Here is an 18458-nt window from a genome sequence, read left to right as displayed (position 1 = left end):
GAAATTCTAGTGCTTGAAATGTCAATGTTAGATGACTGATTTTCAGAGCGTTTATCATAAGGAGGAATTTAAGTGAGTCACCTCACTTGTCACCATTGGTAGGCATGTGTGTGAAGAAATGCAATCACTGCTTCCAGGGAAGATGCTTGGTGAGTCAGCATGATCCCATATCACACAGGGAGTCAATCCTTGAAATCTCTTGATCAGAATAAGATCTTAGCTCTCAATGCAGTACATGGATACAGGGTATTATGTACCGTAGAAAAATATTTTAGGTACTAACATGAGTTATCTAAGCCACCCACCAGAAAACATTACGAAGTTGATGTCCATCTCTCTGATCACTAGAGCTTTGAATGCTCCGGTCTGTATTCAGTGATTAGATTATTCTCTATTTAGGAAGATCATATAAATTCTTTAGTGAAAAGTAATGATTTATGAGACTATTAGAGGATTGTGATTTTTGGATATTAATTCCTGTCTAGTCCCACTCAATCTGAATCTGTATCCTAAGTACTTTGTCCTGTTTCTGAGCTCAATTGTTCAGGGTTTTAGAAGGGTAGGTATTTTTTAGGTATTTCTAGGCATATCTTTTTGAGGGAACTGCAGCTTTGTGATATGTTAAGAATAGTGGTTCCTGCTCACTAACAATTGTTGTAAACTCTTGGTAGGCTCTCAACCTCAATTTCTCATAATCCTTATTCGATGTTTCATGTTTTATATTGTCCTCAGAATATGAGATAGACAATGGTAATATCTCTGAACAAATCACCTAATCTCTCAGTTAAAAAGTCATTGATGGCATCTGTGACAGAACCATAAATGGACCCAAATCCATCAAGACTTAACCCAGTGTATAGCCCATAAAATGATCATCATTTTTATTATGTCATAATCCAATTATTTTTGAAATTGGACTTAAACATGAGGTGTCCTACTTCAGGAACATAGTTAAGCGGAGTCCTTGATACTCGCTATCAGCTGTAAGCTTGAGATTCTAAAATCTTGAGGGTAGGTAGATAATTTTCAAAGATTCTGTGAATCGTCAAAAACTAAGTAACATAGCCAGCTCTGTAGTGTACTCTCTTATTCTGATTTTGGGAACAAAGGAACTCTGCTTTAAAAGCGGAATTCGTGGCATCTTTGGAAACAGTTTTCTTAACAGTCTTCCAGTATCACTAGAATAAAATAGGCCATCTCTATTTTGGCTAAGAGTTTTGAGATTTGTCAAAGTTGAGTTGAAGTCTTGGCATAATTGCAATAAATTGGCATGCTGTTCTGTATTTTCTTTTGTGGTATACTAGTAAGGTGGGAATCTGGCCTGGCAGGCACAATACAGGGTAGCTTGTAGGTTTAATAAAGGTGGTTAACATTGTGTGTTAATTACACACAATGATTCTAGAAATCAGAGATGATGACATCAAATAATGCAACATCTGTTTGCTTCCCTGTTTAGCTGGTAACAAGATCATGTCCAGTTATCCCTGGTCTCTTCCTTATACTTGACTTCTGAGGGCTTTTGGAGGTCAGATTTCCAAAATCATGTCGGACTTGTAAAATAAAGATGGAACATTGGTGTTAGAACATCTTCTGAAGTTTTTCTTCTCATGAAGTTCAATTTTTCCCTTCTCAGTCATTTGAGAACCTGAACCCCTCTCCCTAAATCTGACTGCTTTGCACATTTCTTACTCACCTGTCAAAATGTCTTTTTTCTGGTTTTGTGTTTTAATTATTCCAAACCTCTATAGTAATATTAATAACAGTGATGATGATAATTAAAAAAAAAATAAAAGCAGAAAAAAAAAAAGTCAAAAGAATCTTCTTTTAATGTTCAGGTAAATAACTCAGCAGAAGTGGTCCAGTATAATCCAAAAGCCTACATGAGATGGGAAGATTAAGCCCCAGAGTGTCACTGAGAGTGAATAATGTTATTGCAGTCATTCTCAGTGTTTGTCATTTCTGTAGCCCTAAGTGGGAAATACTAAAATTTGATTGATCTTTCTATTCTTCTTTTGCCCTTAAATCTTATGCTTTAAATGAGGAAATTATCATCAGAGAAAGCCCAAGATTCCCTCTGAATCACACAGGATGCAATCAGAAGGATGGAAGGCTTGTGTGTGTGTTGCGCTAGACAGCAGGCCACTTGTCAGGTCTCCTGAGTATGCTCAAAAGGGAAGAACTGGCACTAAGACTAGAGGCTCAGCTCTATCTCAAGCTGTTTGCCACAATGTGAGCTGATTCTGGAAGCTTGTGGAAGGAGGGTCTTACTACTTTAAATTGCATTTGAACTCAGTGTTCTACTTCTTTCTTTGACCTTGTGTGTATCACAGGGCTGCTATTTGTAACGGTTTGTCTTTTAGTGCGTTTAGTGGGGTGATTTTAAGGATTACTCCACAAGCCAGTGCTACTTGTGAAATTGAGTAAATACTGATAGAGGTGAGTCCAATATTAATTGAAGCCAATGAATATTTATTATGTATTTCAAAGGCTTGGTTTCAAGGTCATAACATTCTGAGAAGAGATTTAGGCCAAGGTTTCAGTAATTTCTGGTATATTAGAGTGCTGTAGTGCAGAAAGAGAATTGTAGAGCAAATTTTTAGTAGGATCTTGAAGAGGCCAACACATCCAGAGGTAGACACAGTAAAATAGTCTGTTTTAAGTTATGCTTATAGCCAGTCCTTTAGTTCTCCTCCAATATAATCTGTAAAATCAGGGACCAGTTGTTCCTTCAAATCCTTTTTCATTGTGTGACTCTTCTGCCATTCCTATGCTAAATGGTCGACAAGGACTACTGACAATACTACCCCTCCTGTAAATAGCTTCAGCATAGATTTAAAAAAGAAAACACTCATATCCATTATGTACATTAAAATGACATACAACTAGTTAACTTGAATCTTGATGGCTAAATGCATTTGTGATTCCTTTAATTCCCACTGCCTCATCCTTTTCAGCTCAAATATTCCTTTTTATTGCATATATACTGCACAACTTCTTGCAAATAAGTGCCAGCTTTTTTTTTTTTTTTTTTTTTTGATTGTGCATGTTTTCTGTCTAAAAAAATGGCCATTAATGTACTGGGTACTACCTAGTGGCCTGCAGTACAGCTAATCAGAAATAATTAATTATTCAATGTTGTATGGTTGTCATTGGTTGATACACGTTTGAAGGTGTGTATAGGCTTTAAACGAGTCTGAAATACTTTTTTTTGGTTTTTGGTGTGTTACATGTTGACTTGGAAGCATTTTTCTAATTGCATGTGTTTTAACAGATGCATACATGACACAGACAACCAATTAACTGAAGTGAAAATGAATATATTGGTGAAAATCATTCTGAAGGTTGCCAAACTGCAGCTCTGTTAACTGCAGTGGAGGGACCTGAAAGGAAGGATTTGTGGTGGGATGTTAAAACACAGCTACTGTTCCCTGGGAGCGATAAGAATTTGTTGAAAGGCTGTGGAAATGCAAAATCTCAGAACGTCTCTTTAGTTGAGCTGCCTTTGTAGAAACTAATGTAAAAGATACTTTGGCAGGAGTTAAATGAGTTACAAATTCTGAGTTCATCCACAGGGTGTCATCTGTTAACAGAACCTCCTTAGTCAGGCATCATGAACGTTCAACTCATGCTATGATACAGTCTCTACAAAGCAAATGTTTATTCTGTTCAACTGTACTCAACACAGTTTGAAATTTTTCTGGAAAAAATAATTTAAACATTTTAGTGCTTCTTAGTGATTGCTTTCCATCTAGTTTGCACTTAGAGAGATATTCTTATTAAAAGAAGAATGGCTGTGACTCAAACAAAAAAAAAAAAAAAGTGTGGCTGCTAGTTAACAATAAGATATTTTTGGGTTTTATCCTCAGGAAAATACAAGTCACAACTGACAGTGTTCCACTAAGAAAAACTCAACAATACTGCAGGTGGGATAGGATTTAAAGTAAAGCTCTACTATTACAGGAATAGATCTGTTTGGTAGTTAAAAAATGGGTACCTAAAATGTTTTACTAGTCTACAATATATTTAGAAGATTATTCTGATAACACAAATTTATATTTGTTGACTGGGGAATGTATCTTTTTTCATCCTACAGAGATGCTTTTGCTTTTATCCATTCAGTCATATTTTATTACATACATCTGAGAACTGAAGCAAAAAATGTAGGTCATCTGAACCTTCTGGGAAATCTGCCTTGGGCATTGACAGCTATTCATGTCAGCATTCCCATACACTCATTGGCTGATCACCACACTTCTGAAGATTATAACATAAGTGAACTGGCATTTCTGAGGATATACATTTTACCTTTGTCCACTAAGTTTAAATTTGTCAGGTGCTAGGGTGGTAATTTTTATTTTAAACTTCTTGAATATTCAGCATTGATGTATTTGTTTCATGTTCACAAGCATAACAAGGGTTATCTGAGGCCCATAGTTTAAGGCTGTGTAATACTGTAGGAGAAAGGATTAAATAAAACAAGAAATCTCCTTATTTGGATGGAGGTGTCTAGATGAAGAATCTTCTACTTATTTTTATTTATCTATTTTAAATCTATTTTTCTTTTATGTATATGTCTATATAATATACTATTGCATGAATTACTTTTAACCTTCTGAGGAACTTTTGGAAGAAAATCTCCTACCTTTACAAAAAATAATGTATTAGAGTGATGAACTTATTCTGAGGAAATGTATTGCAAATAAATGATCATTTAAATATTTAATGTTTTTACATAAGTGTTTTTCCACAGTTAGAAATTAGGAAAATTTGTTGAAACTATGAGAGTGGAAAAGTCCAGAATTCTCAGGCATTCTTGAGAGCCTGAGGGGTTGTAGGTCTTCCTGTTTCTTCCAAAACATAACTGCAAGTTAAAAATCTGAGTTTGGGGAAGGAATTAAAAAAGGCAGTAGAATGTGAAGAGCAATATCTACTAGTACAAAAACAAAAAAAATAGAGATACTGATTCAGAAGGTTTTGAAGGACGTTTCTATAATATTTCTTGGGCTGAAAAGAAACCTTAAATATGTTACTGGTTTCCATGCCGGTCAGGGTTGGTAAATATGGATAGTGACAAAGCAAATGTAGCTGAAGTGAAGAATTGATCTTTTTTGTAAGAGCCCTAGTCCGCAGGTGTATTTCTTTTTTGTTTCTTTGAGTAGAATGAGTGTGAAGATTTCAGCAATAAGGATTATCATGCACTGTAACTGTCATTGTTCTGCATTTTCCTTTATCTAGCTTGTATGTCAGATAAAAAGAAAAGACGTCTGAAGCGGGGAGGAAGGGGAGGGGAATGTGGTTATTATAAAAGTAAAGCAAAAATAGGCATAGAGAAGTCTTTGATAATATTAACTTAGACCTATAATACTGTGTGTGTATATACACTTTTTTTTTTGTCTTTATAATCATTTTCAGGAAGCTGTTGCTAGTCGTTGATAGTTTTCTTTCTTTTTCTTAAGAAAGAACAATGGAATTATATTGATTTTGAGGGAGCTTCAGCTAAGAATACTGAATCTTCAGTTTATGTATAATTTCTTTAGAAAACTGCTGGCCTGGATGTGTCTTTAATTTTCTTTTTGATAGAGGTGTGTGAGAAGCAGTGCAATAATTTTTCTTTTGTCATTGCTACTTTCTTGTCTCTTTCTAAAATTCAGTAAAGCAAGTATTTTAATTAGCAGAGGTCATAGCACTGCAGATTTTGGTGTTGTGTTTGGAAGAAAAGAATGGTTCTCTGAACAAAAACGCCAAGGCTAAAGACACTGGCACACCAAACCTGGCAATTTCCTTTCAAATAAAATGGAAGTGCAATTGATTCTACAAAATATGTGGGAAGATAGATTCTTAACTATCACAAACCGTTTTTTCTTCCCCTAACTATGTTTTTGCTTCAGCTGAGCTAACTCATTAACAACTTCACCTTCCAGAATTCTTACTGAATCTGAACAATGTTGTTAAAGCAGAAACCCCTTTGCCTTATCAGGAATTTAATGCTGAAAATTATGTGGGTTTTGAAATAATTCAGCACTGCTATCACCTGTTGCTCATTTTGTTCTTGTGGAGTGCGAGGTTATTCTTAGGGAAGAGCTGGGAAGGAGGGTGGGGGAAGAACTGATGGAGCTTTTATTAGTACTCAAGAAGAAAATTAATCTTGGGACTTTCTAATTATTGGAATTAGGGTTCATTGTCTGCTATTGATGTTCTCCTTGAGTATCATGTAAAGCTGATTTAAATAATTGCATACTTTTTAAGCTTTGATGCATATTAGAAAATAAAAATAAAATGAAGTACCTTAATATTTTGGCTAGATCACTTCAATCTATTGACCTTTAATGTACATAGCTTATATATTTTTTAAAGTCTTTTAAGGTTTTTTTTTTTGTTGTTTTTGTTTTTTTAGTTTTATGCTACTTTCTCCACATGCTTTCGATGTTTTTGAATCATCTGATACCCTAAGGTGAAAGGTGCTTACTCCTTACTACAGAAAGTAAGCAGTTCCTACTATTGCTCCAATTTGAGCAAATGGAATGCCACTCAGCTCTATTAATTTATCATTGTCTCAGTGCCTCTTGAGAATCTTGTGTGGTCCAAATCATCAAGTCCTGAATAAAATATGATTTATATTTATATGCTATATTTATCATAAGAACAAAACTTTCATTTCTGTAAGCATAGGAAGAGAGTTGATGTGGTTTTAGGTACAATGATGAGTACTGTGTAACTCTTCTAATCTATTGCTTACTAATTCTAGTACGTTATGTAGTATAGTGCATACTACATGGAAGTTCAATGTGCTTTAAAACTAGATGTTAATTCTGATCCTTGATCTTGCTCTGTGGTGTAGTCTAATTCTGTTCCTACTTTGTTTCTTTCAGGACATGAAAGACAAAGCCCACAATGGCAGAGATTTTTGTGAAAGATTTGGTTGAAAACTACATGACTCTTAAATGCTGAAAGCAGAAGGCCCTACTTGGTAGCTCAATTTGGAGCAAAAAATTATTTTAAACTTCAAAAATAATTATGTCAAAGAAAGGTCGTGCCAAGGGAGATAAGCCCGACATGGATATTGAAGCTCTGCAAGCTGCTAATGAGGAGCTACGAACTAAACTAACCAACATTCAGATAGAATTTCAGCAAGAAAAAAGCAAGGTATGTATTTGCATTTTATTAATCATTCTTCCAAATAGTAGTGATGTTAAAAACAAGCAGAGCTTGAATCTCAAGTTAATTCCCTACTAAAATATGCATTAAACTTATAAGAAATGTCTCAGGAACCACTCACTGATGAACTGAAATTTTTGTCAGGAAGGTGTGGCATGAATTATGAGAAGAACTGAGTATTAAAGTCCATTCTCTTGCCAACTATTTTAACACTGTACAAAAGTAAATAAATATTCCCAAAGACATTGTTGCTGATATTTGCTGTGATTTCAATACTACTAGCACTAGCTTAGCTGGTCTTAGAGGAAACAAAGGAGTTCAGGATTTGATCTTAGCACTGAAAACTGTTGGTTAAAAGAAGTGTATGCAGAGTTGAACACAAGCATATTCAAACTATATTATGTACATGCCTACGGAGATAGTAGCTTGCTTGGAAATAATGTGTGTAGGAGTCCTGGTTTGATTTGCATGGGTTACGTGTCCTTAGCTGCTCTGATGTGTCTGTTTATTTATGAAACAAACCCATAAATATTTGTCTATCTAGCATATATTCAACAGGTATTTGATTAGTCAGGAGAACACATAGGAGAAAGTGTTCATTCGTAAAGTACACAGAATCATAGAATTGTAGAATGGTTTATGTTGGAAGGGACCTTTGAGATCACGTAGTTCCAATTCTCCTCAGTATGGGCAGAGTTTTTGTTTAGTGATATTTTCTAAAAGTCTCAAGGACTTCTCTGAAGAAGAAATATATACTAAAACCATGTTCACTTGATATAACATGATTTGTTGTGTACTTGTGTCATTACATTGGTGTAAAATTTGAGACATCTTTGGAACACATAGATAGTAGTTGTCCAGTATGTTCAAGTTTCTTTAACAGTCCTGTGTGATACTCAGCTTTGGATGGCATCTTCTTTCGTATTTTATTTCATGCTATCATTTCATGACACAAAGAAACGAGCCTATAAATAGAATTTATTCCTCCCAGAGGAAAAAACAAATAATAGAGCCCTAATTCTTGTTTGACAGACTGTAATAGGTTGATTACAGATCAGACAAACTAAATTTGTTGGAAAAGGGAAATTTCTATGAACTCAGATTTTTGAACACAGACTAAAGAATCAACAGAAAATGGAAAATTGCTCCATCTTGGAGCAAGGAAATGGATGAAGTATTTGCAAGACAATGTGTAATGGTGCTACCAATTAAAGTTGAAGGGTATTTGAATTCAGATCTGTGCTCTTGTTGTATAAAGTCAAATGATCAATACTTAACAAATCACTAAGATGAGAGCATTTGGGTCATCAGTCAAAAACTGTAAATAGCAAAGTTAATAGGAATAAATGTGGAAGAACTCAGAGTTCTGATAGGAGTGAAGCGTTAACATGCTAGACGTGTTAATGCGACTTCTTGTTCAGGTAAAACAGCTATTAAGAAGAAGGGGAGGAGTGAGACATCAATATGCAGATATTAACAATGATTATCCTAAATTTGGAATAATAAACAAGGAAGTATCACAATTAAATTTTCTAGATGCTATCACATTCTAAGTTGCTGACAGAAAATGCAGTGTGATCTATGGAATTCTATTCAGAATTATAGTGGATTTTGTGCAATTAATGTATCTGTCAAATGTATCTACATTTTGTCCTGGAATAAAAGGATAGTCGCTGCAACCTTCAGGAGTTTCTAGGGTATCCTGATAGAAAACAAGGAACTATCCTCAGATGTGAGCAGAAACACTCTCACATAATCTTAAGAGTTTAAACTAAAAAAAAAAAAAATCAGAATTGGAAATGCTAAAGGCAAGAAAGATTGCAGTATATGCACAAGATGGAATTTTTTACTTCTATTTTAGTTATTTGTTGTTGGAGAAGAGTAAGCAGGAAGAGGATATTTATGAAGGTGCACAGAGAGTAGAGTGAATACAACAAGCTTTTTTTGCTAGTGAGAAAGAACAGTGAGTAAGATCACATAAATAAAAGAAATAATCAGTAGAGGCAGGTAGGTGGGAAAAGTGGTAACTGAGCAGTGAGTGTATGTTACATAAAATCAGTGTCTGCCTGACAAAGTGGAATCGCATCTGGTTGCGGCCTCTGCCACTTCTGTGCTCTTGTTAGAGGAGAAGGAGATTTGGAAAAATGATTGCCTGAAAGCACAATCAAGTAAAAATGAGTTGGTTTTTTAGGTAACTGGAAGTGATAAGAGCTGTTTCTTTTAAAAGGTGTTATACAATGATATAATCTGGAAAGAAGCCAGGAGAGTTCCTAGGCTGTGGACTGATGTGGCAAATTGTCACATCCAATAAAGAGATTAAATCAGACCGTAGATTCTCCCGAAGACTTTAACTTAAATTTCTGAGTTTTCTGAGCAAATTTAATGTTCTGCAGAAAAGTTATGATGTCCTAAGAAATACTAAGTTTTAGCATACTTTCTTTTCTCCCTGAAATTGTTTAAATTTTACTGAAGCGCCATGTTCTTGCAATCCAATCAATTGTGACTTTATCCTGTGATGTACAAATCATTTCAAGCAGTATGAACTTTCTGCATTGAGTATTATCATGTTCTCTTTATTCTGAAACTAAACTGTTTCTCAGCAATTTTCTCTGTCTCTAAGATACGTTGATATGCCATGTCATTTCCAAGAAAGAAGTTGGGACGGTTGAGATTGGAGAAGTCTTGGAGGGACTTTATCAAAATGCATAGATAGCTGATGGGGGGGTTGGGGAAAGATGGAGCTAGGCGCTCTCAGTGGTGCTCTGAAAGACTGTATGAATTTTTTTTTTCTTATTGGCTTCAGTTGTTGGTTATGCTTTAAACTGTGGACAGAACAGCTTTATGCATTTAAAAATAAATACATTTTAACTGTGTTTGAGTTCATTTTGAAACCGAGACAGTTAAGCATATGGGAAAATACCATATTACTATTTTTGTTCCACCAGTTGCCAAAAGCGTAGAGATTAACATTTTGGGAGGGACAGAGGGACAGAGAGTTTATGGCTTTCAGGGAAGAAAACTATAATAGAGGTAATTTTCTATCTTCTCTGATAAGAAGCAGTAATGAAAATAGGCTTTTAAAAGACCTTGAAGATTAGGATTCATCTATTTTTCTGGGTTTGTAGAATGAAATGCATTTAAGATGAGATGAAGAATTCAGGGATTATAGAGTTATTTACGTTGTGATTGGAGAAACTTTGTAAGTGAAATGACTGGATAATATGTGGTGAATTCAGTTAGTCTGAAGGTTTGAAATGTGTTGTCATGGAGAGAAACAATGGATATAGGTGTTGGCATGTATTCAGTGAATAATGAAAACCATTATTCAAGCATGCAAATCTGTGCTTGAACTCCCACAAAATGTCAGAATCCTTTTCAAGTATATTAAAAATGCTTTTAGGAAGTCACAATGTGGTATATTGAAAACTGTTTTTCATTCTCATACCTAATGTATGACATGGCTGATTTTTAAAATACTGTAGTTCTGGAGGAATACCAGCATTATAATTGTCATTGTACAATTTGTTTTCCTATGTAGTTTTTACTAGATCTCATTTTACCGTTTCATCTCTGTTTTCTTTGGTCATCAGTAGCAGACTCAAGTGAATTTGAGTGTTCGTAGGTTTGCAAATTCACTCATCTGTGATAGTAAATAGGTTGAACTTTTTCTTAGACTCTCTTATGGAATTGAGTGCCCTAATGTAAGCAGTGAAGATCCATGCTATCTGCTGTAGGCTTGGCTTTTCAAGTTATTTCACCAGATGAAATAAATTATGGCTATCTAAAGAAGATATTTTCCTGTAGCCAGACTTACCATTTAGGGGGAAATAAGTCTTTTTTGAATTAACATGTATATGATCCGGATTATCCTGTAATGAGATAATAGTGCCTGTGTGATAACAACCTAGTTGAATGATGCCTGATTCACGCCTACAATTATAATGCTGCCCCAGTTGGTTTTTAGTCTACGTTATATCTAGAATATAACTTCTGTACCCTCCCTATCCTGCTTTTATCTGTTCCTTTTTTACTTTTTTTTTTTTTTTTTTTTAAAGGGGTTTGCTGTCCTTTCTACTGGAAGACTCCAGGTGGAGTTCACATTCTGGAAATCATGAAGTTAGTGCTAGGGACTTGATGTGTGATAGATGGGTGTCATTTTATGACTAGTTAAATTAAGTTGTAAAGTTGTTTTCATTGGATGAGTTATAACTGAGGCTTTTGAGTTATGCTGTGTTTTCCCTAAAGCAAACACACAAGTGTACCTGTTTAGATCCAGCCTGATTACAATGAAGAAAATAGCAAATTTTCTGAACCTTTCCTGAACTAGTATTATAGCTTTAATTAAACTCTTTTGTTTTTGACTGTAGAATCCAGAACTGTGGAAAAAGTAAACTGTATTAATTATGCCTTCTTAGTAAATTTTATTCTGAATATTAATAGAGATCCTCCCCTCCAAACAGCACTAAAATCTGGGGCAAGCTTCATCTTTGCCTTAGTTTACCATAAATTAAGTGCATTAATGCACTGTGTGATCATAGGTCCCAGCAGTGCACTTCATAGGTACAAGAAGTCTAGGAATGCTGTGGCAGGTAATAATATCCAGCTGCTTCATGACCTGATTTTTACCATGCAGCATTATGTGGATTATATATTTTTATTGCTACTCAAGGTCAAAACACAAATCTTTGAAAAATCTCTGCTCTCTGGCTTTGTTTTAGAGTTGAAGATCTCGTGTAGAGCCTATATTTTGGCAGATGCAGTGATAGGGGTTGTAGGAAGGTGTTGCTGATATTAGTTGCGATTGGATACATTATACGCTTTCTGGTAAACTACAGTACAGAAGCAAGCTTCTCCTTTTTTTCTCCCCCATCTATATTAATGTCTAATCTCACTTGGAAATTACCTTAGGTCAAACAGTGGATTCAGATGTAGGAATTTGGAACTCAAATCCCAAAGACAATATGTGTATATACAAGGTAAATAGATGATTGACTGAGAATCCCATCTGCAGTACAGTGACAGTGCTCTTTAGCTACCGAAGGATGCTGTGGGAATAAATTACCTGAGCCTATACGAAGATCTGAGTCACTAGCATCCTTGAAGTATGGTCCATTGAGTAGTAGAAAATTTTCTCATCCTGAATAGGAGCATTTTTTTGTCTACTTCCTTTTCCATCAGCTTGTTGGCTGCAATGTGAGGGTTGTGGATGAGAGTAATCTGGGGGGTCTGGTGGAGAAAATTGCTAGAGAACTGGGTTGAATGATTGTTGAATGAATGTGTTGTTTTACTTCCTAAAACTGTGACAGTTTGTTGATGGTAGCACCTCTGCAAAGAAGATTCCTCTACACACAGGCCCAAACAGCCTTTTTCAAGGTCTAGTTCTCTTCTGTTTGAAGAGAGAGTTTTGCGTTTATGGTCTTTACTTTTGAATATTCAGGATGACTTTTTTAAGAAGGTTTATGAAAAAACTCTCTTGATGACTTGTAAAGGTGCGATGGTGCTTGCTAATCAGTTTTTTACACTGATGTTCCAGGTGGGTAAATTGAGAGAGAAAATCCAAGAGGTTAAGCAAGAAAGGGAGCAGGAGCAGCACAAGCACACGGCCTACATTTCTGAACTGAAAGCTAAGCTCCATGAGGAGAAAATGAAGGAGCTTCAGAGTGTCAGAGAGCTGCTGATCCGACAGCATGAGCAGGAAGTAGCGAGAATGGTGAAAATTAAAGACAGTGAAATTCAGCGTTTGCAGTCAACAGTCAACGTGCTGCGGGACGGGGCAGCCGACAAGGTGAAGACTGCGCTGCTGAGTGAGGCGAAGGAGGAGGCCCGCAAAGCGTTTGACAGCGAACGAATGAAGTTGCAACAGGAGATCTTGGAGCTAAAATCTGGTAAAAAGCAGCTTGAAGAAGCTTTGAACAACATCATGCAGGCAGATAAAATGAAGGCTGCTGACCTGCGCATAGCTTACCAATCCCATCAGGATGAGATTAATAGAATAAAGCGTGAATGTGAGAGGGATATCCGCAGGCTGGTAAGTTTATGAAATAATACATCTGTACATCTGTTTATGGAAGCATTTAAGATACTACTTTATCTGCCCACAGGTAAATATCTAACCTTTTCTGCGGTAACATCTTCCATCAGTGGTGACTGGTTCAATAGGCTACTACTTTCACTACTTTTTCTTTCATACAGCATAGCTTCATGCCTTGACTCCATGGCTATCCCAATCCAAAGCTTTATGTCCCATCAAGCAGAATGTGGTTGAACCAGAACTTTCCAGACTGAGCTTCTTTCAACAAATCATAGAAATCATTGGTTTTTTTCTTTCTTTCCTACATGCCTGAATTGTACTAGTTATCAGAGTCACCCTGGTCAAAGCTGTGAGGCACTGCTCATTAGGCAGTTTAGTGACACTTTTGTGAGAAGGACAACTTAACTTTCCAGAGTAGTTTTGTATTTTTATCTGGCAAATTCATTGTGCTGAACCAAGGCAAAGTATTTTCTCCTTGTGAATGATTGCCCAGATCATTCGATTTGGAGTATTGTTACCTTTTTGGCTTCTTAAAGCTTCTGATTTTAGGTTATGACTTTTAGGAGCAGAAAAATTAGGGTGCAGGACAGAAGGTTCTGTCATGTTTTGTAAACCATAGGGCTTCAGTGCAGATGGCACACTGTGCCTATTGTATAAAATGGAAGGATGGGCAATATTTCCTGATAGTGGGTGCCCCAAATGTTTCAAATTTGCAACTATATAAAATGCAGTGTATACAAGGAGGGCTGTACACATCAATACATTTAGAGCAATTCAGCACCAAAGGACGTTTGTTTGGTACTTGATTCTTCCTACGTATATTCAAGATAGGAGGTAGTTGAGTCACCATTCGTGAATGTGTTTAAAAAAAGATGTGATGCTCAGGGCCATGATTTATTGGTGGGTTGTTAGAGTTGGGATAGAATGGTTAGGCTGTGGTTGGACTTGATCTTTAAGGTCTTTTCCAACCTAGCAATTCTATGATTCTAAGATCTGGTTGTTAATCTGGCTAATCAAGCAATTAAATAGTTATGCAAGTAGAATGTGATGTTATAAGAAAATATTTCTCATGTAAAGAAATTTACATTTCAAATAGAATAAAACCTCAGTTTTCTTAAGCGAAAATTATTTTATTATTTTACTGTGCTTATATGGATATGTTCTCTTATTTCTTCTGTTCCTTGGGAAGAAAGATGGTGAAGATAAGCTACAAACAAGTATTATATCTCTTTAACACTGATCTTTTTTTTTTTTTTTTTTGTCTGAGGCAATGAAAGCTTTTAATGTAGTTAATATTTTTTCTTTAAATAAACTGGAACTTGATAAACTCTCGAGGGCATCATTTCCTTGATTAGTTAATGACCATTACGTGATACTACTGTGACCGTAACTTATTTTACGTCTTGTTCTATATTATAAATCTAGTGTCAAATAACCATTATAAACCATTATATACCATTATAAACCATTATAAATGTAATTTTACGAAGTGCTAAAGAGGAGAGAAACTTATTGTCTTGTTGCTTGTGTTGTTCTAGAGAACAGTTATTTAACTATACCCTTCTCAAAGACAAGAGAGTGAGAGAAAGCACATACTAATGCACCATCAGTTCTTTCATCTTAAATTGCTCCAACAAATACACCTATAGTGAGTCTCACAGTGGTGTTGTACAGAACAGCTTAGCTCTTCTCTTTCAAGAGTTGGTTGAGCCTTTAAGTCTGCTGTGATATGAAGGTGAAGGAGTGCTTCGAGTTTTCTGTCTGTAATCAAACAATCTTGTCAAATCATTCCAAATTATAATTGGAGCTTTACTGGGACTCTCATTTCTTCCTCTGTTATTCAGTACAATTGCGTCTATAAAAGATAATTGTATTTTGTGCATGTGCAGATAACTGCTGTTACCTGATCACAGCTCTGGAAGAATTCTGCCATTAGCTTCACGGGGTTTCACTTCAAGTGTTTGTATCCTTCTGCACCTTAAGGAGAAACAATGAAGGGAAAAATGTCAGAAAGTTGGTGTTGCCATACAGTGGTTTGACTTCTTTCAAACTTACAAATTTCAATATTTCATTAAATTGTCTGAGAACAAAGTGCTCCTTTCAGGTATTCATAACAATTCATGTAGTTATTCTTGTATGGGATACTATTTTAGTCTGTGGCAAGGTAAAAACCAAAACAAACAACAAAACAAAACACCTCAAACACTACAGGTGTTCTTGGGAGCTACTGTCTTCCTCTGGAAGACTAAGTGGGATTATAGTCAGATCATCAGGATGTTTCTTTCTTTCTGCCCCATCATTTTAATTAGTGCAAGGGATGCTTGCCTACAATTTCAAACCAAGTTTATCAGCTACAGATTTGGAGTACTTGATTGGCTTAGATCTTATCTTTGAGGAATTAAATGACAAGAATGTATGAATATACAGACGTAATTATATTAGATACATAAGCAGCCATGCTTGCCTTGTACAAGTGTCAGTATTTTAGAAATATGATTAATCAGTTTTGAGGTATGTCCTCATACTTCTGAATTGAGCCATGAAAATTACCCAACAGGCCTCAGTGTGAACAAGATGAATAGGAAGATCCCAGTGCCAAACAAGGGAAAGGAAAATAGCTATTTGGCAAAGGAATCACTCTTTCTCTGTACAGTGTGAAATTATATGTAAACATGTCCCTGTACTTGACTTCATATAGCAGTTATATAATTTTTCATTAATTTATAAAATGCTTGTGGGCATAGATTTCTTGTTTTGCTGCAGATTTAGTTTTTGTTTTCCTTCCCCAAAGAAAATACATTCTTGCTATGTATATGCAAGGGCACAATGTGCAGGTAGCTGAAAACTGGAAATTAAAAATAGCTAGTTACAAACTGGAGGTGCAGGTGAAACAGAAAATTTAAAAGGAAAGATACAACTTGAAGAAAATAAGGAAGAGCAATTATTACTTATTTTTTTCATCCACTATTCCAAGCAGCTAAGCCGAAATAGTATTGTTCTATTTCTGGATCATATTATTTCAAAAAAAATAAAAAAAAAATAAAAAAAAATGCACAGCCATAATTGCACTTCTTCATCCACTGAGCTTCAAAATGAACTGCCCCAAAGCATACCCTCAGTTGAGGGCTGCATAGACGCATGCACCTCAGTAACTCTCTAACAGACCAACAGACTCCTGTTTCAATAGCATGTTTTTTAGCAGGGGTGTCTGGTTTCCCTCTAAAGTCTGGGCTGGTACAAGGTAAACTTGACAACATACCTGATTAATGCTGTGGTGAAGTTATGGATTTTTAAATGTTTATTAAATAAAAAGCAGAACTATAACAGCATTTAATGTTTTAATCAATCTAAAATTTAAAAACACACAAAATAACAGGACGTTTTTTGCTTTGGACCTCAATTAAACTTGTTATTTAACTGACTTAATTTGATTCTAAAATCAAGTTTAATGTTAGTTTTCATCAGTAAATACTTTGTATTCTTTGCCTTAAATCACAAATATAATATTTTCAAAAGGTTGTTAAGTTTTGGCAATAGACCAGCTTTGTTCTGTTGCAAGTATATCTTTGAAATAGGGTGCGAGCAGTACATCCTTTCAGTTAGAGGCTTCATTCATTCCAGGGTTATCTGGAGACTGTTTTTAGGAAAGCTCTTACTTTGCAAGGTGCATTTGTCTCAATACTCTTTTTTTTTTTTTTTTTTTTTTTCCAGATATGAGAATGATTGACTCTTCACAGTGCATGCCTTGGAAAATAATACAAAATCATTTATCATATATTGATTTGACATCACTTCATTGAAATTATCACATAAGAAAGAACATAAATGTTTATTTTGTCTGACAATGTTAAAAATAATCAGTGCATTTTGGAATAAACAGATGACATGCATCCTGTATTGTGTGATGTGGGGTTTTAGATGAATATTATTTCCTCTACTGACAGTATCTTTAACATCAAACCTTTCGCCCATTTTAAATTTCAATCTAGTTAAAACTTCTGCAGTTATGATCTTCCTGAATATTCCTAAATATTCCTGGATTGAGATGAGTTGAATCACTTATGTCACTTCAGTGTGAAATAGACTCAGGTCAGATCCAGAAAATCAATGTAGAAGATTCCACTGATCTTATTAGGTGCATAATCAGATCCATGTTTGAGGATGCACAGCAGGTTGAGTGAATTAGCTTTGCTTATTTCATTAATATTTGCAAATAACCCTACAAAATTCTCTAGACAGTAATGTAATGTTACTACAGATTCACATTTGCAAGGAAAAAAATCCTTTTGTTGTTCATAGAATAAAAGTACAAAGTTATTTTTAGGATTATTTTTAAGAAGTTTGTGATCAACCATGATTTATATAGTTTTTTTATGTGTCCAGGTCACATTAAAAAAATATATATATATGTATATATAGAAGAGAACCAGGCCTAAAATGGAGCCCTGTGGAACCCCATTACTTACTGGCTCTGTGCCTGTGGTAACTCCAGTTACTGTACCTTCTTGAGCTTTATCTGTCAGCTAATTATTGCATGAATTCAAAGTTTCAATGTGGAGCCCTTCCTCTGTTTAGAATTTCCCAAATATCTGTAACGCAGTGCCTGAAAATTTGATTCAGCCTTCATGTACAGATCTTGCAATCATTTCTTTGACTAAACAAGTCCTGCTCCTTCACCCATTTCTTGGGTGACATGAAAGAAATGACACATAGTATCCCATAGTGGTTTTACTGGTCTTTTTTAATATAGAGTGGCCACTTTTGAGCTTCTTTCCCCTGGTGTGGTTTCACAAGTGCTTAATAAAGGGCTAAATCACTTCTCTCACCCTTCTGGCTGCACTCTTCATTTGGTCCAGTATCAAGTTAATTTGAGAGTTAAAATCTCTCACTACTGATCCACATCTAACTTGCCCTCCAGGGCACCAAAGCTTTTTCTTGTTTGCTTTTTTTTTTTTTTTTTTTTTTTTTTTTTTTTTTTTTCCCATGCAGCACTGCCAACTGGAATTGGCTTCCACACTTTTTTGCTGCAGAGCTTAAACCACCTGAAGGAGTTTGTATCTGTCTTAGGTGAATTTCCAAGGTTACTTTTGACCTATTTCTCCTGCACACCAAAGTCCCTCTGAATGGCAGACATCTCCCCTAGCACAGCAAATGCCCCCCATGTTTGGTGTCATTCACAAACTTCTGGTCAGTGTATTCCATTTCTTCATTTGGGTAGTAGATGAGATGTTACATGTGTTATTCTCTTCAGCTTTTAAGGGGTAAAATTTAG

The 18458-nt window shown here is 35.4% G+C and overlaps 1 protein-coding gene across 6 annotated transcripts in view; it reads left to right on the top strand.

Annotated features, from left to right (window-relative positions):
- The window catches only part of JAKMIP1 (janus kinase and microtubule interacting protein 1), a 126459-nt gene that overhangs the window by 50865 nt on the left and 57136 nt on the right, over positions 1-18458 (top strand). For all 6 annotated transcript variants that reach the window (XM_085223496.1, XM_085223501.1, XM_085223499.1 and 3 more), the window contains exons 3-4: positions 6870-7143; positions 12689-13183. In XM_085223496.1, coding sequence (XP_085079622.1) covers positions 7015-7143; positions 12689-13183 — 624 coding nt within the window. In that variant the 5' untranslated portion in view covers positions 6870-7014. The remainder of the gene's footprint in view (positions 1-6869; positions 7144-12688; positions 13184-18458) is intronic.

The sequence above is a fragment of the Meleagris gallopavo genome, chromosome 4, assembly GCF_905368555.1.
Source record: "Meleagris gallopavo chromosome 4, MGAL_WU_HG_1.1, whole genome shotgun sequence".
Taxonomy (NCBI): domain Eukaryota; kingdom Metazoa; phylum Chordata; class Aves; order Galliformes; family Phasianidae; genus Meleagris; species Meleagris gallopavo.
This window is presented reverse-complemented; position numbering and strand designations above follow the sequence as displayed.